The 23,894-nt window shown below is 54.4% G+C and overlaps 2 protein-coding genes across 3 annotated transcripts; both read right to left on the reverse strand.

Moving 5' to 3' along the window:
• Nucleotides 1-6,210: 6,210 nt before the first annotated feature.
• On the reverse strand, nucleotides 6,211-17,105 carry TSPAN17 (tetraspanin 17). Of its 2 annotated transcripts, XM_047872808.1 has the most exons (9): nucleotides 16,830-17,104; nucleotides 13,374-13,424; nucleotides 13,138-13,284; nucleotides 11,873-12,043; nucleotides 9,961-10,086; nucleotides 9,280-9,327; nucleotides 8,523-8,639; nucleotides 8,379-8,440; nucleotides 6,211-7,842 (listed from the first exon to the last, which is right to left on the reverse strand). In XM_047872808.1, exons 1-9 carry the CDS (start codon nucleotides 16,914-16,916, stop codon nucleotides 7,806-7,808), a joined length of 846 nt encoding a protein of 281 aa, XP_047728764.1. In that variant the 5' UTR covers nucleotides 16,917-17,104; the 3' UTR covers nucleotides 6,211-7,805. The 2 variants fall into 2 exon arrangements, with proteins under 2 accessions (XP_047728764.1, XP_047728774.1); XM_047872818.1 differs by lacking the exon at nucleotides 8,523-8,639 and having other exon boundaries at nucleotides 16,830-17,105.
• Nucleotides 17,106-18,822: 1,717 nt separating this feature from the next.
• EIF4E1B (eukaryotic translation initiation factor 4E family member 1B) lies at nucleotides 18,823-22,446 on the reverse strand. Its single transcript, XM_047857415.1, has 8 exons — nucleotides 22,410-22,446; nucleotides 22,247-22,299; nucleotides 21,952-22,151; nucleotides 21,272-21,367; nucleotides 20,446-20,509; nucleotides 19,551-19,664; nucleotides 19,270-19,409; nucleotides 18,823-18,937 (listed from the first exon to the last, which is right to left on the reverse strand). The coding sequence occupies exons 1-8, from the start codon at nucleotides 22,444-22,446 to the stop codon at nucleotides 18,823-18,825; spliced, it is 819 nt and encodes a 272-aa protein (XP_047713371.1).
• Between the last annotated feature and the right edge of the window lie 1,448 nt (nucleotides 22,447-23,894).

Raw genomic sequence — 23,894 nt, forward strand, 5'->3', positions numbered from 1 at the left:
TCACATGCTCTACCAACTGAGCCAGCCACACTGGCCCTTTCTTATTCCTCAAACATCCCAAGTTTGTTCCCACGTTAGGACCTTCACACTGCCTATTTCCTTTGCCTGAAACGCTTTTCCTTCTCATTGTTCAGGTCTCAGTTCACATGTTGCTTCCTCAGGGAGGCCTCCTCAGGCTCTTCCTAAAGGGCCACCTCATTCAGTCACTGTATCACATAACCCTGTTTATTTCTGAGCGCTTGTCCTCGCTTATTACCATCTTAAGTTTTTATTTTCCTAGTTACTCTCTATCACCCCCTCCCCTGCCCCCGCCACCCACAAAGAAGGTGTTGATTGTTTTGGTCCCCTTGCCCCTACCCAGAGCCTGGCATACAGTAAGCACTTAATAAAGATTTGTGTATTGATTATGCAATGGAATCCTTGTTTCCAGTAGGCCCCATGGCTGCCTGGTCCTGCTTTGGAATGTCTCTCTCCCTCCCCCAGACATGACTAATTGAGGACACTGCCTACCTTACCTTAGGGCCCCAATGCTTTCCTGGGATGCCATCCCAGAACTCCAGTCCTGCCTCCTAGACTGGCCTACCCCAGCAGGCAGCTAAATTTGAGAGCCCTTCTGCCCACCTGTGAGTTCATCTTGCCCCAGTGCCCGGGTTGAAGGCCAGATGGCAGCCTTGGTGGGTGGGCAGAGACACCTGCAGATTCCCCATCTGAATCACAGGCCTGCTCCAGGCATCTCCATCTCCTGCCCACCTCTCCACCCCTTGCAGGCCTCCGGGTGAGCGTCCCTTGGCGGCACCTCCTGCCACATTCATCCCCATTAGCCGCCGTCCACACTGGGCCGGAGGGAGATCAATTACCAGTGCTGGCCACTGAACCGTGCTAATGAGGATGTACGCTCACCCGGCCGCCCGGCTGGAGGCAGAGACGGGTGGGAGGGGCAGGGGAGGCAGCCTAGGCCAGCTACCTCACTAAAGGCGTGGTGGGGTGAGGAGGGAAGCTCCCTCTAGAGATCCTACAAGAAGCCCCCGGTGGGGCAGGGACCCCAGGCACCAAGCTTTAGCTCAAGCTGTGTGAGGGAGAAGAGGAAACAGCCTGGCTGGGGATTAGGGACTCAGGAAGCAGGGTGACTCTGCTGAGAAGAGGGGCATCCTCAGACCTGGACAAATAAGACGCCCCCTGAGTCTTCGCTCAGGCCCTCCCTCTGCCAAAGGTGCCCTCCCTGTGTCTGCCCCACACCCCAAGGACCAGTTCAGAGATCTCTGTCTCCAAACTCACCCCCAACAGAAAAATCACCCCCTCTTGGCTTCCAGGCCTCTTTTAGACCTTGCACTGCTCAATTCTGGCTATGCCAGATGGTGCTGTTCTGTATGAAAAGACGCTTGACCTCTTGTAAGAGCAATGCAAAGGAAAACCACAAGGACAGATCATTTCCTTCTATCAGATTGGCAAAGATAGAAAAGCTGGATAAAGGCGGCGCTGGCCCTGGCTGCTGGGAGGGGGAGGGGCAGGTGCGGCTTTATGTAAATGGGTGTGATCACTTCAGAAGGCAATTTGGCAATAGCTATTTAAATTAAAAATGCACATGCCCTTTAACCCAGGCCATTCGCTTCCAGGCACTTATCCTCTGAGATATAACTGCGCAAAGACAAAAGTACAAGAGTGTTCGGTGCCTGGAAACATCCTGCATGTCCATCAGGAGTGGCCGAGAAAGTCCACGAGGCCTCATCACACAGTGGGGCATCCCGGCCTCCTCGCCCGTGGAGTGAGATAAGCAGAGTGCCCATCTCCAGGCTGTTTGGGGAAGTAGATCAGTTAATATAAATAAAGTGCTTAGGGGAGCATCTAGCACATACTAAGTGTAAGTTCTCACCATTATTATCGGTTTGCTATTGTTGAAAAGAATTGGGTGGATCTATACATACTGATATGTAATTATCTCCCAGAAATGCTGGTCAGTGAAAAAGGCAGACAGAAGATTCTGTTAGAGGCGCCAGTCGCGCAGTATGTGGATTGGGTTTGGGCTTGCTTTGTTTCTTGAGGAGATCTGCTTTTGAATGCATAGACCATCTCTGGGAGGACTAGGCTGGCAGGGGACTAACAATAGTGGCTGCCTCCGGGGAGGAGAAGGTGACCAGGAGACAGGGGCCAGAAGGGATTTGCACATATCCTTCCATGCCATTTGCGGTTTTTAACCACATGCCTGCACCACCTATTCAAACACATAAATCACTTGTCAAGACTGGTGACTCACCTGCCTGAATCTCCCACTGGACCCTGAGCCCCCTCAGGACAGAAATAGTGTTGGAGCTGTTGCCAAGTTCGGGGCACCCAGCAGCACGGCCAGGCACACACACAAGTACCTGCAAATGTTGGCTGGCAGGCAAACCACCACATTCCATGTGGCCCCCCTGCCCAGAACCCCCTCTCTCCAGGCATGATTCCCGGGAGACTCCCACGGTGGGAGCCGGGGGCATGCTGGAGCAGCCGGGGGACAGTTTGACCTGATCAGGAGGCAGAGCTCAGAGCCGATTTCCAGAGGATCATTCCTGGAGGCAGGACCCAGGTGTCCAGGTGTCTCCAGGCTCCCAGGCACCTAAGCCTCTGCCAGGGACTAGAGCTTTGGGCCACAGCAGAGGCCCCTCTGTATACAGGTTACTGATGTCCCCATCTGTCTGTGTAGCTGCACAGGGGACCAGGTAGACATTACCAAGGCAACACTGCCAAGGGGCTAATTGTGTCTTTCACACCTCGGATGGGCTGAGTTCCAGGCCCCTAGATGCAAAACTCCGCCCATCAGGCTAATGTCTGGGCTGAGGAGCAGAAATGAGGCCCCAGCCCCAGGAAGGGACCTGCTGGGGTCAACTCTGCCATCAGCCCTGACTTGAGGCCACCCTTCTCTGTAGCCCTGTCCTCTTGTCCAGTGAATCAGTGGCCACTCCAGCCTAAACCCCAGGAGAGAGGGCTTGGCTTCGCCTCTAACCAGAGCCTGGGAGTGGAGCCCAAGTGGGAACAGCTTGATTATCACCATCCATCAGGTGAGGGACAGGGAGGCAAAACATGGCTTGCCCCTGCAGGGAAACACCCCAGCAGTCACTCAGGGAAACACCCCTACAGTTACATGGAATGAAGCAGCTTTACACGCACAGACATGACTAAGTCTTCAAAACACATTGTGGGGGTTGGAAAAGCAAGCTGCAGCAAGAGAGGGGCAGTATCCTGCCGCTTCAAACACACACACAGTGATACCGAACCTTTTCCCTGTGTATGTAACATGAGTGCAAGATTTTAAAAATGTAAAAATGTCCGGAAGGATCTATAGTTCACAGCTGTGATGACAAGGGAGAAAGGCACAGAAGGGGAATGGAATGGGGCAGTAATTTAGTTTTAGTTTCATCCATTTTCTAAAGTAGATTGTGTTCCTATTTTACCTATGCTATCAAAATAATTTAAAATTAAAAGTCTTTGCTCCATCTTGCTTTTTCATAGAAAGCAAGACCACTCTCTGACCACCCCATTTAATACCAAGGCCCACCCCCAACCCCCACACCCCCAAGGCCGCCTACTCTCTCTGATATTCCCATAGCACTCACACACCTCCTCCCCTGCGAGTGCCTCATTCAACGCTCACTGTGTGGTATTTTCTTCCTTCCTAGGTCGGGTGGGCAGCTCTAGCCCAGGGAAAGAGCCCTGCCCACTGCCTGTTTTCATGTAGCTCCAGAGCTAAGAATGGTTTTATGTTTTTTAATGGTTGATTATCAAAAGAGGGATATTTTGTGACACATGGAAATTATATGAAATTCAAATTTCAGTGTCCAGGAAATTTTATTAGATCACCGCCATGCCCATTTGTTTGTTTTGTTAAGAGCTCCTTTCTTTAAAAAAAAAAAATTTAACGTTTATTCATTTTTGAGAGACAGAGACAGAGCATGAGCAGAGAAGAGGCAGAGAGAGAGGGAGACACAGAATCTGAAGCAGGCTCCAGGATCTGTGCGGTCAGCACAGAGTCCGAGGCAGGGCTCGACCTCATGAACCGCGAGATCATGACCTGAGCCAAAGTCGGACCCTCAACTGACTGAGCCACCCAGGTGCCCCAAGAGCTCCTTTCTACCATAAAGCAGAGTTGAGTGATGGTTGTATGCCCTGAAAGCTTAAAATGTTTAATTTGGCCCTTTGTGGACAAAGACTGCCGACCCCTGGTCTGGACTGTGAGCACCACAGGGTGAGGACATCTTCATTTTGTTCCTTATGTATCCTTGTCCTACAGTGTCTGACATATTGTAGGTGCTCAGTAAATCTGATTGAATGAGTGAATGGAGATATATGTGTTGGAACATGTTGCCTGGACCTCCTAGAGGAAGCGACCCCCCCCCCCCCACACACACACACAGCGTGCAGGGGCCTAAAGGTGGGCTCAGGCAATGTCATTGGCTCTGAGTCCTTGGAGAAGAGTCCAGACGATGGTAATGCCTGGATTTAGCACCGACAGGGTCACCTCCAGGTCTCTGGAACCATGGAATGGACTTGCTCAGCCACAGGGGCCTCCCCTGCGATGACGCCCACACCTGCAGCCCCTCCCTGTCTCCAGCTGATTCTGCTGCACTGCATGGACTGTGCTCTGGTGCCCTCTGGTGATCACTGGGAGTGGCTCCCTCCAAGGTACGCACTACCTTAGCCTCACTGGCCATCTTCTGAAAGGAAACCTTACCCCAGCCTCCTTAGCCCGTCTGACCTCCTCAACAAGAATTCACCAGTCCAGGATCTCTCTTTCCTTTCCAGTTCCCCACTCTGGAGTAGACGGATGTCACAGGATGCCCTCCTGCCAAGCTGATGCCAGAGGCTGCCAGCAGCTAGACAATGCAGGCCCAGGGCTATGTGAGGCTCCCAGGCTGCAAGAAGATGGCCACCTTTGTCATCACTAACGTGCACTCCTCCCTGACAGAGGGTGGGTGCCCTTGGTTCCCATGGCCTCGGGACCCACCTAGAGGGATGGGCAGGGGGTGGCCTTATAAGCTTCCTTGTGTTTTCTACACATCTGGACAGATCCCCTTCTGGGTAGGGACTCCTCAGCACAAGGAAAAGAACTGCTTCAGCTTCCACTTTGGGGACAGGAAACATGTCTCTAACCAGCATGAAGTGCTGTCACCACATACACATTATGCCATTAGCAATTGTTCCATCTGTCTCTGCCAAGAGACTGCGGGCTCCAGGACAAGGGCAAGTTTGAGCTGTCTTGGTAACCCCAGCCTCCAGCCAGGGCCTGAGTGGATGGTGGTGGATGGGGGCAGTGGATAGATGGATGGATGGATGGGTGGGTGGATGGATGGGTGGATGGGTGGGTGGATGGATGGGTGGATGGGTGGGTGGATGGATGGATGAGTGGATAGGTGGGTAGGTGGTGGATGGATTGGTGGGTGGGTGGGTGGGTAAGTGGGTGAATGGTGAATGGAAGATGGACAGATGGATATCATATAGCAAAACTGAGCTTTGGAGAATTCTGGGTCCCCAGCCAGAGTCACAGCCACTCCTACCAGTCATACCTATCCCATCTCATCAGTCCCATTGCCAAATATATTCTGGTTCTACCACTTCCCTCTGCCTCTCAACCACCCCCACCTCTTCAGCACCCCAGGCTCCTTCATGCCAAGCCCACCCCAGCTTCAGGACCTCTAGGGAAACTGGTACCAAAACCTAGAACACCATTCCCCTGGAGCTTCCCAGAAATGGCAGCCCCTCCCACCAGCCCATTAAGGGGTCCCTTCTCCCAGGCACCCAACTGTCACTGTCTAGCCATCACTCTCTTCATAGCGTATACTACTAGCATGAATGTTTATGTGCCTACTTGTGTTTGTGTCTCCTGCACAAGAATGCAGCACAAGGGCCAGGACCTTGACCTTTTCTGCTCTACTTCCCCACCCCTAAGCAGATGCTCAGCTCACACTTGGGGAGTGATAGGTTACTGCCCCTCACTAGTTGGCATTTCAAGTGTGCAGGTTTCACCTAGACTCGGCAGAAGGGCAGGACTGGTGCAGTGCAACACCAAGAGGGGTCAGACCTGGGTGCCTCTTCCCGGCTGTGTGCTCTGGGCAACTCGTTGCCCTGAGCCAGTTTCCTCATCAGGAAAGGACTCTCCACCTCACAAGGTGTTGCGAGGTTTGAGGGAAAATGAAAATGAAAACATTTAAAATCAGAGACCACAAGACACACGCACAATATCGTGAGCTGCATTTATTGTAGCATGTATAAACCACCCGCCACCTGTGTCTTTCGGAGGCCTGAGGACACAGTCCAGCCTGCATCTGGGAGCCACAGTGCTGGGCACATGACCCACACCCCGCCCACCTGCAGCAGCTCCCAGAAGGCCTGGATCGCAGAGCGGCCAGAGACCCACGGGTGACTGCTCCAGAGGGATCCACAGTGGCACGGGGCCCAAAGCTGGCCCCCACACCTTTTGTTTGGCTAGCAGCGTTCAAAACGTTTTTTCATTAGTTGCCAACAACTTAAAAATTAAGATATTTCACATAAAACTCTGGCTCTTTGGCTTCTCCAGATGTCTCACATTAGACCCACATTCCCACTTTACAGTAATTAGCTACAGCTGAATGACAGCCACGACTTTCAGGTGGGAAACTGTGCTTTGCCACAGTCCCCACCACACCCATTGTAACTCAAAGCCCAGTTGCCATTAGTGACTCAATCATGCAAATATTTCTCATTACAAAGCAGTCTCTGTGTCCCATCTCCAGTAATAGTGGGAAAAATCAAAGTTGCACTACAAAGGCCTCACAACGCAAAGGCCCACTTTATTTATTTTTATAACCCACCTGGCCCTGAGGGCATCTAAGTCAGAGATCTATGAACTAGCCCAAACCTCTCCTTTCATCCACAAATGCAGGGGGATGGACAGTCACTCCATATACCCCCTTTGTGCAGATCTGAAAGCAGCAGCCAGACTTCCCAAATCTGAGCCATTTTACTCCTTTAGAAGTCTATAAATTCCCTGAACCCCAAAGAGCTAGTAAGCAGGGTGGACACACCAGGCACAGGGCTGTACCTTGGATGAGGTTGCCCTAGGAAAGCTGGACGCAGGTAATGCTGTGCTGATGCGCACTCTGGTGGCCATGAAGCAGCTCTGCAGGCCACCAGGAAGATTTTTGAACTGGATTCCAAGGGAGCCTAGGAGTCAAAACCATCAATGGCCCCCAAACCTGGCTCCCCCTATCCCCATGGGTGCCAAGCTCAGGCTTCCAGCTACTCCTTCCCAAAACCTTCCCGATCTCCATCCCACCCCTCAGCCCCTCTCCTGGGCATGCAGGGCACCCATCTTAGTCCCCAGGAGGACCAGACCCCTCCCAGGCTGTGGCCTCTTCGGGGCAGGCTCCAGCCTCCCCATTCTCACTCCCATGCTTCAATCCGGGCTTGGCCCACAGCAGCCTCGCAGCATTTGCAGGGGAAAACCCTGCAGAGGTGGGGGAGGCCAACTCCCAGCCTACAGGGTCAGGCAGGGCACTTAGGTGAGCAGAACACGCCAGGCAGAGAACGGGAAGCATATGTCCCAGGAGATGATGCCACTGAAGAGCCGTTGTGGCCAGATGGCCATTCTTCACAAGATGCCGGGGAGCTGGACTTTTATGTGAAAAATACCAAGTTTTAAAGGTTGGCTCAATTGTATACGCTGCCTAGGCCAAGAAAACACGCTGGCAGGGTGCATCCGGGCCGGGGCCCCAGGTGGAGAGTACTGCTGAGGCCCTGCCGCTGACAGAACCTTCGAGATGGTGGGCGTAAGCCAGTGGTTTTCAAGGTTTTGTTTATTTGAGTAGTTTGTAGCCATCATCATGTTTGATCCTGAGAGGCAAGCGAGGGAGAAAAAATTCTTGGACCCATTTTAAAGTCTGAGACATTGAGGCCAAAGGGGGCTTCTGGCAGGGTCAAGGTCACAGCTAGTCGAGAAGACAGCTCTGAGGCTGCATGAGGCTGTGTCCCCAGCAACAGCAGGCCCCAAGCCTGCCCTAATAGCCATGCACACAGACGTGTGTCTCAGCCTGGGCGGGGGGCCCCTTCCACCCCACCTCACCCCACCAGGCCTGGACCCTCTTAGCTGGGCCATTCCTAGTCCCCTGGAGAGCCCACCACCCAACAACAGCCGCAATGGTGGCTCCCTGTGCACACTCACACACACACCTGCCCTCCATGCACACAGCTCCAGGACAGGCAGCCCGGGCAGCTTTCTCTACAGGTGCACAGCGCACACACACTCAAGCTCCCTATGGAGTGGAAATACCATAGCCTTGCCCATCATGGGTATAGTGGCAGGGGAAGGGGTGGGGGGCGGGTCCCTGGGTAGGCCAGGCAGGTGGCCATGGCCAGTGTGGCAGCCTCACCAGTTGGCCTTCACTGCCTTGATGTCACTCACAAGGTTCTGGGCCAGGCAGATACCAAAGATCTGTAGGACAAAGAGGCAAGTGAGGGAAAGTCTGCCGGCGGGGCAAGGGTGTGGGGGGGGGCATGCTGTGCTGAGTCAGTACCTGGAGGAGGGCGATGCCCACAAAGACCCCAGCCACAACGATCAGGTTGTCCTGCAGCCACTTCTCAAACTGGCCCACACAGCCTTTGGTGTGGATGGAGCCCTGCTGCTCCAGCTCCTGGGGACACACAGGCAAGGGGCTTGGCCCACCCACCCCCACAGGCCTCCTCTCAGCCTAGACTGCCATGCTTGTCTCCACCCCAGCGCCTTACACCTTTGCACCTGCTGCCTGGGTGGAGCTCTACCACAGGGCCTTTGCATGGCAGATTCCTTCTGGTCATCAGAATCTCGGAACAGATGCCCCCTCCTTCAGGAGGTCTTCCCTGACCACCCGGCCCCAATCCTATCAACCTCCCTTACTTTATTTGCATTCAAGCTCTTGGTTGAAATTGTCACATTACTGTTCACATGTATTTATCCATTAGCTTTCTGTCTTTCTCCCTCTACTAGTGTGGGAGCTCCTTGAGAACAGGGGCTCTGTCTACCTAGCTCATGACCATGAATCCCTAGCATCTAGGGCACTGCCAGGTGTGAGCACCAATGGGTGCTCGACAAAGAGCTGCAACGAGCAAACACACATGTGTCTGTGCTCACGGGTCCACTGCCCCCATGTTTGGAAGTACAAGCTCTAGGTGCCTGGATGGTTCCTAGGACTCAGTACCCCCTCCCCCACAGAATTCCTGAGACCTCACAGAGGAGCTTATGGGAGGCTGTCCTTTCTATCCCAATGCCCCCAACTCTGTCCCCACCCCTCTCACCAGCTTGAGCCGGACATCGTAGCCACACTGGGTGTTGAGGACATCTTCCTGAGGAGAAACAGGCCAATAAGCGAGTTGGTGAGGGGATATCCCACGGGGGCCCATGACACCCAGCACTGGAGTGGTTCTTGCTTCTCAGGGGAAGCAGATGGAACCACGGACTCCACCATGCCCACCACTCCTAGACAAGGCTCACAGAGGCCCACACACCTCTTTCCTTGGTGCCAGGATACATGGCTACAAATGCCAGCCTGAGCTGCCTCCTGTTTAGGAATCCTGCCTGCTCGTGTTTTCTAAGAATGGGAAGAATCCTGGCCCTCAGTGTCCCAAGTGAACTGTGCTGGGAGAGGAGTCACCGGGAGAAGTTTCTGCTCTGAAGAAAGCCATACAGGGGGTCAGAAGCCCCACGCCCGACCACACGAGCATGGCGGCCCAGCGATGTGGCAGCTGCCTCACTACAATCATGGAGACAGGTTTGGCTGAAGGGGTGCAGGCCCCACTGCTGCCCACGGACACAAACTCCTCAGTGTAGGAGGGGTGCTCCCTTGTAAAATGACTCCCACCCCCGGCACCCAAGGCCCCCAGAGCAGGGCTGAGCCCAGCAAGCCCTGTGGTGGCTTTTTCCCACACTTGGTCTGCGCACAGCAATGCCCCTGCCCCTCCTCACCACATCCCACTCACCGCAGGGTCCCGGACGCAGCAGGAGAAGGGCACCCCGCAGCGCTCCCGGCTCGGGTTCAAGTCAGTGCAGTTGAAATAGATATTGAGGTTCCAATCATTAGGCCCTCGGGCTCCGCAGCAAGACCACTAAGGGGCGAGAGGAGAGCCCCAGGTGAGCCAGGCCCACCCCAGGAGCCCCATCCAGTTTGGAGACAGGCCCAGGCTACAGGGAGACAGGGCAGGGCTGTGCTGCGAGGGGGTCTAGGGGCAGCTGGGCAGGTGGGCCCCTCCTCACCCTCCCAACAGAAAGGCCAGACCTAAGCCCAGACCCATCAGAGCATCACTATGCTCCTGCCCAGGTTGGTGGGGGCAGGGGGGTACTGGGAAGGGGTGCCCTGAGAAGTGGGTATCAGGCCAAGCCCTGTGGGGGAAGGTACCACTGAACCCCATGTCTGTACTGGGTCTCCCCACACTTGCCCCAGAGATTTTGCGAAGACTTTCTCTCTTCCTCTCTGCAGGGACAAGAGGGTAACCCTGTCACCATCATACACCCTTACACTTCATAAATGCCACGGCAGCACCTGTATCCCCAACACCTCCGCCCAGAATATCGTGCACTGCCTCCCTAGGCATGGCAATAGTGAGTGTGAGGCCGCACTGAAACTAGCTCGTGAGTCAGGGGAGGCAGGAGCACATGCCTTAGACCACCCAACGCAGAAACCAGCCCTCAAGGGACCAGCTTAATGCAGACAGAGATAGGCCCCTATGGGCAGAGCAGGGAGAGTGAGGACTGGCCAGCGGCTCTGTGTGCACAGGTCCCAGCAAACAGCCTGGCCTCTGCCTGCCTCTTCTCGCTCTGCTCAGCACCTGATGTTCCTGTTGGGGAACATCTGCCCCTCTTTCCACAACGCTGCTTCTTCTCCAAGGCCTTCCTCTTCTCCACCCTTCCTCATTTCAGCTCTCACCACTATTCACAATTTTGTATACATGCGTGCGCGCACACACGTACATTTGTCTGTTTTGCTTATCATCTGTCTCTTGCCCCAGACTGCCATCCCCATGAGGACAAGTCCCAGCTTTTTTCACCACTGAATTCCCAGCAACCTTCCCAGGGTCTGGCACACAATAAACCTGTACCAATTCTGTGTTGAATGAACAAATAAATCACATCCTAACTGCCTTACTATATGTCTGCTCTGTCCTGAGTTGAAAAGTCCTCAAAGAGGTACCAGCTCTGGTTCATCTCTGGATCCCGGAACAGTCTCTTGGGTTGATGGCCCTGAAGGCATGTAACTGTGGAAGTGAATGTGACTGGGTGAGACTATGTGTAAGTGGGTGTGAGTGGATGAGAAGGTGCAGGCGGGAGGTGTCTAGGATCTCGTGAACTGTTCACTGACTGCTTCTTCACATTGGTTAAGTATAGAGTTTAAGAGCAGAGCTTTGGTTGAGGGGGAAAGTCTCAAACTCTAACATGTCCAGAGGCCAAACAAACAATAAAAATGAGAGAAGAGGGCCAACAGGTATAATAAAATAAAGAGTGGCAGACAATGGCAAACAGAGAGCTCCTATACCAGCAAAGGGGATAGCAGCAATGTAACCGCAGCCAAGACTATGGGTCCAGAGTTTATTAGAAGGGGAAATTTATATTTTTATATCAAATTTTCTCCTTTAAGTGTGTTGTAAACCTTGGCCTACGACCTGCCAGTTTGGAGTCTCTGGCCTCTGTTCCCCGACACTGGGTCCTTGCAGAACTAGGCATAATGGGGACCTACAGGGATCACGTAAACTAGCTTCCCCTCAGACAGGGGCCTCCTGGCTCTTTTCCCCGGGGCATGGGTGGAGGAATGGTCCCAGCACCCACGGGGACTTATTCTTTCACACATCCGCCCAGCAGGAGCCTCATGCAGGTAGCCCAGGCTGGTGCTGGACTCACATATTCCTGAGCAAAGTCAATGAGGTTCTGGAGGTCAATGTCGTCCCGATAGGCCTTAACGTTGTTGTTGATGAAGAAATTGAGCTGGTCTCGAATCCAGTCCTTGAATACGAAGGCCAGAATCCCTGTTGCCAGTTCCAGGAAGAAGATGAGGCCGAGGAACACGGAGAACTGGGGTGGGGGACATACAGATTGTAGGGATCAGAGGTGCAGGGCCTGTGGGTGCCACGGGGCAGAGCTCCACCCCCACCCCAACCCAATAAAGTGGACAGTGCCCACCTTTTCTCCCATTAACATTGTTTTATGATGGCGAAGGACAGCACTGCTCTTATAACCCACTTATTCTGCTTCCTCTGGTAATCATCCTGTTTTCGTTGAAAAACCACCCTCCACACAGCCTTTAATTTAGTTCCTGTGGCTCAGGCAGAGCCATTTCCACCTCCTTCCCCATTCCCAGATAGAGGACATGGCCTGTGCGAGGAGCCCACCAATCAGAGCGCTACCTCTCCCAGGGCCACGGGAATTGGTCCAAAGACAGCCAATCTGGACCAAAGAGATGCAAAGAAGTGACTGCTTCTGATTCTTGATTTCTACTCAGGTCCTGCTCTCAGTCAGATGAAACCCATCTCAGGCTCCTCAGGCTCTGCGCTGACAGCAAGGAGCCTGCCTGGGATTCTTTCCTTCCTTCCATCTCTCCCTTCCTCCCTCTTTCTCTTTCTTCTTTCTCTTTCTTTCTCTCTCTCTCCCTCTCCCCCTCCTCCTCACCTCCACTCACACATGCACACATGCCTACACTCTCTCTCTCAAAATAAACTTAAAAAATTAAAAAAAAAAAAAAAAAAAGACTGAATGACTGGTTAGGAAGAGAGAGGTTCAGCCTCTAGTAGGGGTTCCCGGAGGGGCAGTATGAAGCCAGCCCCCACCCATTTGTGGGCATCCTTCCACCCCTTGGGGAATGGAGCCAACTGGAGGGACAGAGAAGAGAAACCGAGAGACCAGGCCAAGTGACATTGCGGTGGCCCCTAGATCCAAATGTGCTGACACCCAGCACACCCCTGGGCTTTCCCTAGTGAGCCCATAAATACCCTTTCATGCTTAGGCCCCTGGGTTTCAGTCATAGCAGAAAGAATCCTATATAGATAATACAATTCTGACGATTACTGTTATAATAACGTAATAATAAAACTACCCATTAGTAAGTACTAACTACATAGATGTGGGAGGAGGTTGGGGTCCCCAGTGGGCCTAGGTGAGGGTGTACTCACAAACTTGAGCAGGAAGGTGTTCTCCCGGAGGGCCCCGATGCAGCCAGCAAAGCCCAGTACTGACATGACACCTCCAACCACTACAAACAGCCATACGGGGTCGAGGCCTCCCAGATCTGTCAGCGCTGAGATGTTAGAGAGAACGCCCTGTGCCAGGGGAGCAAAGGCAAGTGGTCGGCCCGATCCTCCCACCACCTCAACCCATGGCAGCCCCACGCCCTACTGCACCACCTTACCTTCTCACCCCAGGCCCAGAGGCCAATGGCCAGGAACAGGGCTCCCAGCACCTGCAGAAGCAGCATCAAAGAGCTGAGGGTTGGAGCAGCATCCTTCCCCACCCGGACAGAGCCCCCTCCCCCCTAGTACTCAGGGTCTTCAGGAAGCCAGGAGGAGAGAGAGGAGGAGGGGTGGGTCCAGGGTCCTTTCTACCTTTCCAAGAATACATTCCAGTGTTTCTCCCCCACAAAACACAGCCTGGAGGATGGATCCCACCTTAGTCCTTCCCAGAACTCAGAACTGGAGCAGAGGATGGCCAGGATACTCCTGCCAAGCAGCAGCAGCAGCAGCAGCTATGTCCTGAGCCTCTCCTCCCACCAGACCTGTCTGAGTTCTGGGCTCCTAGCCTCCTTTCTGCTCCTTCCCAATCTGGCCATTCCACTGCCCTCCAACTCTGTGATGGTTGCCCTACTCCATTTTCTGTTTTCATAGCTCATAAGCAAAGACCCCTGAATGACAAGGAATCCCAATGTGAGCAGGATCCAGCTGAGGGACCCTAGTCTGGGCCGGTGGCTGTGCCCTTGAAAACTTCTGGCCACAGTTCTCCCTGGGCCTTCTAAGCACAACCCACCATCCGGCCTCAGTTCCTTACTGGGAAGAGCCCTGGATGTCAAGGCTATCAGCCTGAGACTGGGCAGCTCCCCGGATGTTCAATCTCACAGGAAGAGTGTCCCTCCTGCCCCAGCCAGCACAAGGCCGTGACCTCACCTCTTCAGACCTTCCCCACCCACCTGCTTTCATAGGCTCCTTCCCTTCCCCCCACCAATTCCAGTCAATTCCACCATGATCACCCAGTTTAACACCTTCCTCTCTCTGACCCCAGACTCCTCCCACTGCTGTATTCTTCTCTGGAAATAGCTTTCCTTCCCCTCACCTCTATACTAGATCTGGAACGTGAAACCAAACATCACTTCTCCTGCCTCATCCCATTTGACCCACCCATGGCCTTTAGACAGGTGACTGACTACTACTTTCTCCTTTCTGAACCCCTCCTTGGTTACCCAACACCAATCCTCTCTCTGCTCCTTCTCAGCCTCCCTCCCAGGATTCACTGCTTCACCTGCCCTATGCACATGGCCACCCCCCCCCCCCAACCAGGTTTAACCTTCAGCCTTCTGCTTTCTTCCTCCTCCACACTTATTATCCACACCATCAGATGCCGACATCTCCCAGATCTCCACCCAAACCTCTCCCTGGCTCCAGACTCCTATGTCCAACTGCCTGCTGCAAACACCTCCAAGTCCCAGGCCCTGTTCCGTGTGCTGGGAATACATCAGAAAATAGAACAAATGAGCTCTCTGCCCTCATGGAGTTTACACTCCAGTGGGAGAAATCCACAGTGAGCAAACAAGGTAATTTCAGATACCAACAGATCCTTTAAAGAAAACCAAACAGTGATGCAGTGGGGAGTGACTGGGGGTTGTGGAGGCATGCTTCAGTTAGGGAAAATGGGGATATTTTAGCTGAGGTCTAAATAGCGAAAAAGTGTAGTGAGAAGGAAATTCCAGGTGGAGGGACTGGCAGAGGCCCAGAGGTAAGATCATGTTTGGTGGTGCGAGGGATAAACTTAAGGGCAGCAGGGCCAGACTCCAGAGAGTGCTGGAGGCCATGGGAGGAGTCTGGACTGTATTAATTGTGGGAAGGTTCTCAGCAGGGTAGCAACCAGGGTCTGCTTTCCTTTAAAACAAACAAACAAAAATCTTGGGGCCTATATGATAGGCACCTCCCTCCAGCCACCTTGACCCAAACCTGAAACCCTCTTGGCCCTCCAAGTGTCCCAGTCCTGTCAATTCAGCCTCCTAACTTCCCCTGGAGCCTTCCTCACTTCCCACTCCCCAGCCCCTAGCTGTGCCCCAGCCCTCCTCCCAGGTCTCCCACTTCCAAGCCCCATGCCCCTCACCCACTCTCCCCATGCAGCCAGACAGAGCTGCCTCTAGTACAAAAGCCAAAGCAGACCCATTATCCAGCGCTGAAACCCTCACTGCTCTACATTGCCCTCAACATAAAATTCAAGCACCAGCCCAGCCTTTCCTGCTCTGGCTCCCCACCCCCACTCCCCTGCAAAAGTTGGTGTGCCTGCAAAGAGCCTGAGTTTCTCTTGCCTGTCCCCCTTGACATGGGGGGTTGGGGGGTGGGACTCACTATGCTCAACGCTCTGCCTCACCTCTACCCACTGCCCTCTTGGCTCTGTGCTTACTGGCCCTGTCGTTCTAGGTTAAATGACTTAACATCTCTGTGCCTGTTCCCTCATCTATAAAATATAGATAATAAATAAAATAGCTGTGTGGATACAAGTTAGAATTCATTTAATGGGCCTAACAACCCTGACGGGCAGGCTTCATTACCCCCACTCCCAGGAAGGGAAGCTGAGGCCCAGAGAGAAGTGACTTGCCCAGTCTCAGAGCTCTGCTTGCTACACCCAGGCCTCCAGACTTCCCCACCAGTACTCTCTGCACATTGCCCACACCCTGGAGAGCTGAGCATTGCTGGAACCAGAAGGCCCACCACACAGGGGCGACTGCATGGGCAGCACGTGGGTGGAGGGCGGTGCCAAAGTCTTGCTGAAAGAAACAGAATGGGCCCGGCATTTTGACACAAGGCAGCAGGAGCAGAGACTGCAGAGGCAGCAAGCAGCCTTGGAGACGGGATGGGGGAGGGAGAAGGGAAGATGACTTGGCAGGGCCCTGGGGGCACAGATGCCACCCGGGGAGGGGCACTTGAAGCACCCTCCTCTGGCAGGGGCAGCAACTGCCTGCGAAACCTCGGTTTTGTCAGCTGTAGAATGTTGAATTCTGTTTCCCAGGGCCACCTCAGGACGTCTCAACAGGGCAGATCTCCTGCCCCCAGCAGAGGACTAGAGCTATTGCCCTCCCCCAGCCTGCAAGCCTCCTCACTGAGGAGCAAGACCCACACACCACCCCTTCCCCGCTCCCCGCCCCCCAAAAGAGCTTAAGGCTGGGTGAGGGAATCCGGCCCTTCCCTTCGCGGAGACACTCCCCTCGGTGGGCTAAACAGGGGTGGAGTTCAGCGAACACCCCACACCCCAGAGTAGCAGTGAGGCTGGATGGGAGAATGGGCGACGGGGCACCAAGAGCATCCCTGGGACCCTTCCCCTTTCTCCACCTGGACTCTGGAAGATACCAGGAGACTCCACCCCCACATCCTACCCCGGCGGCGCCTGGGACCCGCCTCCAGCAATCCGGGACTCTCCCTAGTTCCCCGGAGTGGTCCTGGGAGTGGGCGTGGAGTGGGAAAAAGAGATGGGGGCTGGGGGGAGATGGAGGAGAAAGACCGCTCTCTGCCTTCAGGATTTGGGACCGTCCCCCTCCCTCCCCCCAGCCCCTGCAGTAGGGGCTTGAACCTCCTTCTCCCGCCACCTGAATTCAGCACGGGGCCCAAACCCACCCCGCTCTCACCCAGAAGACAATGTTGAAGCCAAACAGGAAGTATTTCCCGCAGCAGCCGACCTCGGGTTCCTGGAAGTGCTGGTGCTTGCCCGGCATGGTGAGCAGTCGCCCGCCGGCCTGGGACCGGAGCTGGGGCTGGCCCGGCCCTCCAGGGGCCGCCCTGGGCTAGAGCCGCCCGGGGCCTAGCCCGGCGGCTGCGGCTTCATGGCCGCGGCCACACAGAGAGCCGGTCGGGTCCCGCCCGCCCCGCAGGGACCGCCCCCGGCGCCCCGACCGCCCAGCTCCCAGCCCGTTCAGTCCGCTCAAAGCCCCGCCGCCTCTAGGCCTGACTCCGCCTCCGTCCTACTCAGTGCCCTCGGAGCCCCGCCTCTAGGCCTGAGTCTGTGACCTCCGGGCTCCGCCCCAGGCAGGTTCCGCCCCAGGCAGGCCCCGCCCCTCTGCCCGACTCGGAACCCCGCCTCTAGGTCTGACTCCGCCCCGAGCGCCGGCAGCGTTCTCTCCCCCCCGCCTCCCCCAGGTTCCTACGGACCTGAGAAGCTTGATGATGGCACCGCAAGTCGCAGGTACGAAACACCCTCATTACTCCCACCCCACCAGGCACAGTACCAGCGCCACTTCCGTACCCAGCCTTGCTGTTGGAACTCAGTCCTGGAGAAGAGTAACTGATGCTCTAATGAGCAGATGGGGATGGCGATATGGATCGTGTTTTTAAAACACAGGACGTTTTATTACAGTGTAATCGAAGCAGACGCACTTTTCACTCAACGGAAATTAACTGCCTACACTGGCTCAAACTCAGGCCTGATGACATCTAGGTCTTGTGAGGGCCGCGGCCTCTGCTCCCCGACACTTCAGTTTTGCCAGGGGCATATACTCGACCTTCTGGCTCAATGACCCTCTGACATTGAAACCTCGCCGACTCTTCCCATCTTACCCCTCTCCCCATACTAGATGGATCCCTGATTGGGCCCTGGGGGGGGGGGGTCTCACACGAGCCCCTCAAGGCAGGATAGGAGATTAAGGTTTTGGGGGGCCCAAATCTTACTCAATTTTAGAACCCTCAAAAATAATTCTAATAATTCTAATAATTCAGAAGTGAGTGTTTATTTGGAGCAGGAACAGAAAGGGGCTTAAACTTCATCACCTTCCAGTTAATCCATCTCAAACCTAACCACCACTGTCCTGTCTCCTGTCTCATCTATCTACCCGCCCACCTCCATTCAGCCTGACTCTGAGGCAGGCAAGGCCCAGACAGCCCTGGCCACGGCTGAGGAAAGGGCAAGTAGACACACAGGGCTCTCAGTCCTTAGCTCACCACATGTCTGTGAGATAGTGGGGTTCTGCCTGTAAGCCTCCAACCCTTTTGATCTACAACCCCACTTCCGAGGCCCCACCCACGACTGCTTGAGGGAAGGTACAGGATACTGGGGAGGCTCCAAGGCTATAAATCTGATGAAAGGCAATTCATAAAGGTTTAAAGTAGAGTGATTACAAAGAGGAAAGCCCATCCCCCTCCTGTCCTTGAGCTCCTGCTCTCAGAGTGTCAGTGGTCTTGGGCCTGCTCCCCCAAATCAGAAGAGTCTGGCCCTCAGGTCACCCAGCCTCTTTCTCAGGGGTGCAGAGAGAGTAAGTGCTGGATTGTAGGGTTCTCTTGCCATCTTTCCACCTTCATCTGAGCTCTCCTTTCCCCAGTGACTCACCCCAGCCCACCCCCAGGTGAAACAAGGAAACTCAAGGCTTTCCTCCACCTGTTCTGCATCCTCAGGATGGCTCCCTGACCACAGATCTATGCCTAGGCCCCAACTCATGTTAAGCAATGTTCATATTCACTCCAGGACAAGTGAGAACCCGGTTCTCTACCCCCTAGTCCTACCCAGCATCAGCACTGTAGCCCAGCATCCCCTTACTTATATACACACACACACACACACACACACACACACACACACACACACACACACACACACACACACACAGAGTGAGAGGCTCAGGAGCAGCTGAATCACACCACAAACTTATTCTTGGCTAGGGAGTTGCTCTTGGTGGCAGTGTCTGCATGGGCCTGGTACCCAATGACGATCTTCGTGGAGAGGCCCAGGCGCTCTTTGTACACACGCCTGGGGGAGGAGTAAGAGAGGAAATTAAACAGTCAGCAGCAAGTCCTGGAGATCACCTGGGACCCTGGGTCCTTTGCCCATCCGTCCTACCCTAGTTCCAGCCACCATCACTCTTGTGACGTCTTACCCATGTGGAAACCCAAAATATGACTCTTTACGCAAAAGAGTCCTGCTGTAAACAGCTTGAAATCTGGATTCCAAACCCTCATATACATGGGTAAGGAAAAAGGAGGCGCCGACATGGAGAGTTCCAGAGGTCTCCCTCACAGGCCAAGCCACACCACCCTCAACTTCTCCCCTGGAAGAGACCCTGTGCCAGAGATATCACTCACCCAATGTGCAGCACGCCCGCCTGGTTCTCTGCCTCCCTGGTCCACACAGCAATCTTGTCTCCCTTGGTTCGGATGTTGATGACAGCCCCACACACCTCCCGGCTGTGCTCCTCAAAGCTCTCCCCGATCAGACAGAGCAGCTGGGGCCAAAAGGAAGGATGGTGAGACCTCCACCTCAGTTACAGGGACTGCCCCACTATCCTTGATGGTGCCACCACACCAGCCAGCCTCTTCTCTTGGGGACCTCCCCCGCCTTCCCTCCCCTCCCAACCCCCACTCACGGTCTCCAGCCACAGGCGGTCCAGCTCACTGTGACGCTGCTGCTTGGCAAGACTGACCAGCCAGCGGCCACCCCTCTTATTCCTGCTATCTTCCCACATGGGCTCAATGCCATCCTAAGAGGTGGAATGACAAATCAACTGCCTCCCTTTCTTCAAAGGGAAGTGGGGACCCAACCATCTTCCCAGGCGCTGCTCTGACCCCTAAATAAGCCTCAGTAGGCCAAGTTCCCTCTTGCTTCCATTCCCTCTGTATGGGCAGCTTCCACCATCAGCCACTCGGCCCCCCACACCCTCCTATGAGCTCCCACAATCCCCTGATCCTCAACACTGGTCATCTTTTGTAGCCTTGTCATATATGTGTGTATGTTTGTCTCTTTTACTGAACTGAGCTCCTTGAGGCAGGAGTTCAAATCGGGGCAGGGGGATTAAGGAAGCCTCTGGGGCAGCCCTAGTGTGTGGAAGACCAGACATCCCAGGCTGGGCACAGACCCCCTGGGGAAGTCTTTAAACACTGATGTCAGGGCCCCACAGCACACACCTGCTAGGTCAGCACCTCCAGGGATGGGCCCGGACACTGATGAGGAGTGTCCTCGGGCAATTCTGATGCATATGCCTAGTTCAGGAGCCAGGCCAGAAACCTGGGCTCCTTCCTGGTTCCCCCTTCTCCCCTCTCCCCTTCCAGACTCATAAATGTCCTATAAGTACAGCTCTAGTCTGACACTCTACCCAAGCTTCTGTATATAGCATTTCCTCAGATTGGAAGTCCCACCTTGGCTCTGAGGAAGGCTGTCTGTGGCACCCCACCCCCAAACTCTCCATGAGGGAGGGATGCAGAAGCTGAGCTGAGGAGAATCAGCCCTCCTGTGGCCTGAGGGGGCGGGTGGGCAGAGCTTACCTTGAACAGGGCGTAGTCACAGCCAGAAGAGAGCTTACTGGCCAGCTGGATGTGACTGTACATCCTGGAGAGAGCCCCCCACCCCGCCCCAATCCAGGCTGAAAGTCCAGACTTTTTAAGGCCTGGTTCCAACCTGCCTCACCGCCCCAACTTCTTACCAGACCCCACTGTTTTCCACCCACCTTCAGGCCTCCAAGCCTTTGCTCACTCACCCTTCTCACCAACCCCTTGCCCCCTTCTATCTCTACTTACCCAAACCGTCAAATCCCACCTTCTCCCTGGAGCCTTCCCTGACCATCCAAACCCCTCAGGAGGCTTTTAGAGCCCCAGTGCCGGGGCAGGGGGTGTTTTGGGATTCACCCAATGACACTATCAAGTAGCCTAATCCTCACTTTGTGGCTGAGACCAGCTCAGAGGGGAAAGAACTTGTCCAGAGTCACAAAGCCAAGAAGTGGCAGAGTCAGGGTCAACTCCTGGCTCCTCCCACCTCTCAGACTCTCCTCCAGGTGTGGATGGTTTGGTGTTGATCTGGCTGTATTTCATGGCCACAACACACACACACACAAAAGCTTCCATGCTGTTCTGGCGTCTCAGCTCCTCCCCTGAGACTCTCTTCCCTAAGCCCCAAGAAGTTTTCAGGGGGGCCTAGATCCTAGTCCCAGTGACCCCCACCCCCAAGCAGAACCCACCAAGCCCTAGGCCTCAGCAAATGCTGAGAGGTCGCAGGGAGGGCTGGAAAGCGGTGTAGGAAACAGCTCCCTGGAGGGGTAGGGTCTAGGAAGGACTCCCCTGGCTCTGGCCTCCTCTACAAGCAACAGACACTCACGCCCAAAAGTCCTCCACGGTGTCAAACTTGGTGACCAGATGCAGGTTGTCCTGCCAGGCTCGGCTGCGGTCATTCTTGAAGAACCATAGAGCCCACCTGGGGATAGGAGAGGTCAGGAGGAAGCAGCGAGCCCCTCCCAGGCCCAGAACCTGCAGCAGGTGCTGGCAGGGAAGTCCCACCCCTTCAAGTATAAATAAGGAGATGGGATTTAGGCAAGGCCTCTGCACGGTGACTGGAGTCAGTGATCCTGAAAGGCTAGGACAGGATGGGGGGATTGAAGCCAGAATCTCTACTGGGTTAAGGCCAGAAGAACCAACAGGACCCAAGTCTTAGGCTAGCTCTGACCTTAGGCTAGCTATCCCACCTGGGGATAGGAGAGGTCAGGAGGAAGCAGCGAGCCCCTCCCAGGCCCAGAACCTGCAGCAGGTGCTGGCAGGGAAGTCCCACCCCTTCAAGTATAAATAAGGAGATGGGATTTAGGCAAGGCCTCTGCACGGTGACTGGAGTCAGTGATCCTGAAAGGCTAGGACAGGATGGGGGGATTGAAGCCAGAATCTCTACTGGGTTAAGGCCAGAAGAACCAACAGGACCCAAGTCTTAGGCTAGCTCTGACCTTTCTTGGATGAGGGAGTGGGGGCAAGAGAGCAAGGCCAGGTGCAAGGCCACAAAGCCTGCCTTACCTGTTCAGCAGCGGGTGTAACTCCAACTTGATCCCCTGGGGGCCCCCATCCTGGGCTTCCTTCCTCCTCTGGGACAGCTGATCCCCAGGGGGATTCAGAGCTCCCTCAGCCATCAGGACAGCCACTGCTGCCCCCTCTTTCTCTTCCTCTTTCTCCTCCTTCTCCTCCCAGTTTTGGATTCCACCCTCAGCCTCTCCAACCTGACCAAAGAAAGAAATCAGGGTGAACAGCAAGCTCCAGCCCAGCCACCCCAGCCCCGTCCCTTGCTACACGAGGGGCAGGAAGGTGGACTCACGGGGCTAGCAGTAGCCATGCAGCTGCTTGGGCTTCGTCCCAGTTGGCCCCCAGCTGCAGGCTTTTAACTCACTTGTGCCACCCCACCCCCCAGAGCATGGGATGGGGAGGAGTCAGCGTGGTGTTGTTGGGGGAGCTCAGAGGGGAAAGGGCTTGTGCTATACCTTCCATCGGCAGGCATTTAGTGAGCACCTTCCGCATGCAGGGTGGGAGGGGGACAGTGTGACCAGACAAACCCAGCCCTCACCCATAGGGTGCTGGCCATGCGAGGGCTGGGACACATGAAGCTAAAGGTCAATATTAGGGGTCTGCCCCTAGTGCAATCACGTCTCACAGAGGACGGGCCTAGAGTTTAAAGTGGACCATTCCAGAAATGGCAGAAACAGCAGGTCTGACAGTGTTCATAGCCAGGTCAGACCTTATACACACATTGGGGTATCTGTTTGTCTCTGTTGCCATTCTTTTGGCTACCAATGTCATCTGACACCCACGTTTATCTGGTCTCTGGGAACATCTGAGTTTTTTAAAATACATAATGATTTTGGGGCGCCTGGGTGGCTCAGTCAGGTTAAGCATCCGACTTCAGCTCAGGTCGTGATCTCCTGGTTTGTGAGTTTGAGCCCCGCATGGGGCTCTGTGCTGAGAGCCTGGAGCCTGCTTCAGATTCTATGTCTCCCTCTCTCTCTGGCCCTCCCCCACTCACACTCTGTCTTTCTCTCTCTAAAAAATATTTTAAAAATGTTTTTAAATACATAATCATTTAGAAACAGGGAGACTGTATATTAAAAATCTACATTTTTGGTTACTCTTGAAAATTTGGGAAAGTCTCATGACACTGGAGCCTCCACCTCACGGATCCACAATCCGATATGCACCCCCCCCCCCCCCACTGGCCCACTGCACTCCTGCTCTTCTGAGTGTTCTCAGCATTGATAGGGAAGGGGGAGGGGCAGTGCAACAGTCACATAGCCTAGGTTCAAATCCTCCCTGCCTGACTTCAGCCAAGTACCTGAACCTCAGAGTTTTCAGTTTCCCTGTCTGTAAAATAGGAATGTTAATGATATATAATTCAGAAGCTTACTGTATTAAATGATATAAAATACATAAAGCCCCTAAAACAGGGCCTGCTGCAGTGGTCAATACAAATCAGCTGAGGGCTACCTTAGGGTGCAGGAGGGAGGGGTGGGGAGGGGAAGAGGGGGGAAAAGCTCTGGCTACCCTTTCCCTGACTTCTCAGTAGCACCCTTTTCTGCAAGGGCTGAGACCTCCCCAAACTTCTTAAGGCTTCTCGCCCTCCCCTTGGCCACTTTTAGGGTCTGAGATCTATAAAGTGACCAGTCTCTTCCCCTCTCCCACACCCAGGGAAGTCCATGACCACCTGGAGTCAATATCCGCCCAACCCCCATCTCCTAAGCTCTCGGTACCTGCCAGGCATGGGGGTAGGTGCTAGAAGGAATGAGGAGCAAATAATGAGTGACCCCTGTGCTCTGCTCTATCAGGGGAGCCAGACATCAGGTCCTCTCACAAAGACCTGTGTAATCACTAACGCAGACCTCTGAAGGAAAGGAATTTGCAGATGGGAAAAGATAAAGTCCACAACCTGAACTGGGGGATTTAGAGTGGCAGTTCTGAAAAAAAAAAAAAAAAAA

Source organism: Prionailurus viverrinus, chromosome A1 (genome assembly GCF_022837055.1).
Source record: "Prionailurus viverrinus isolate Anna chromosome A1, UM_Priviv_1.0, whole genome shotgun sequence".
Lineage (NCBI taxonomy): Eukaryota > Metazoa > Chordata > Mammalia > Carnivora > Felidae > Prionailurus > Prionailurus viverrinus.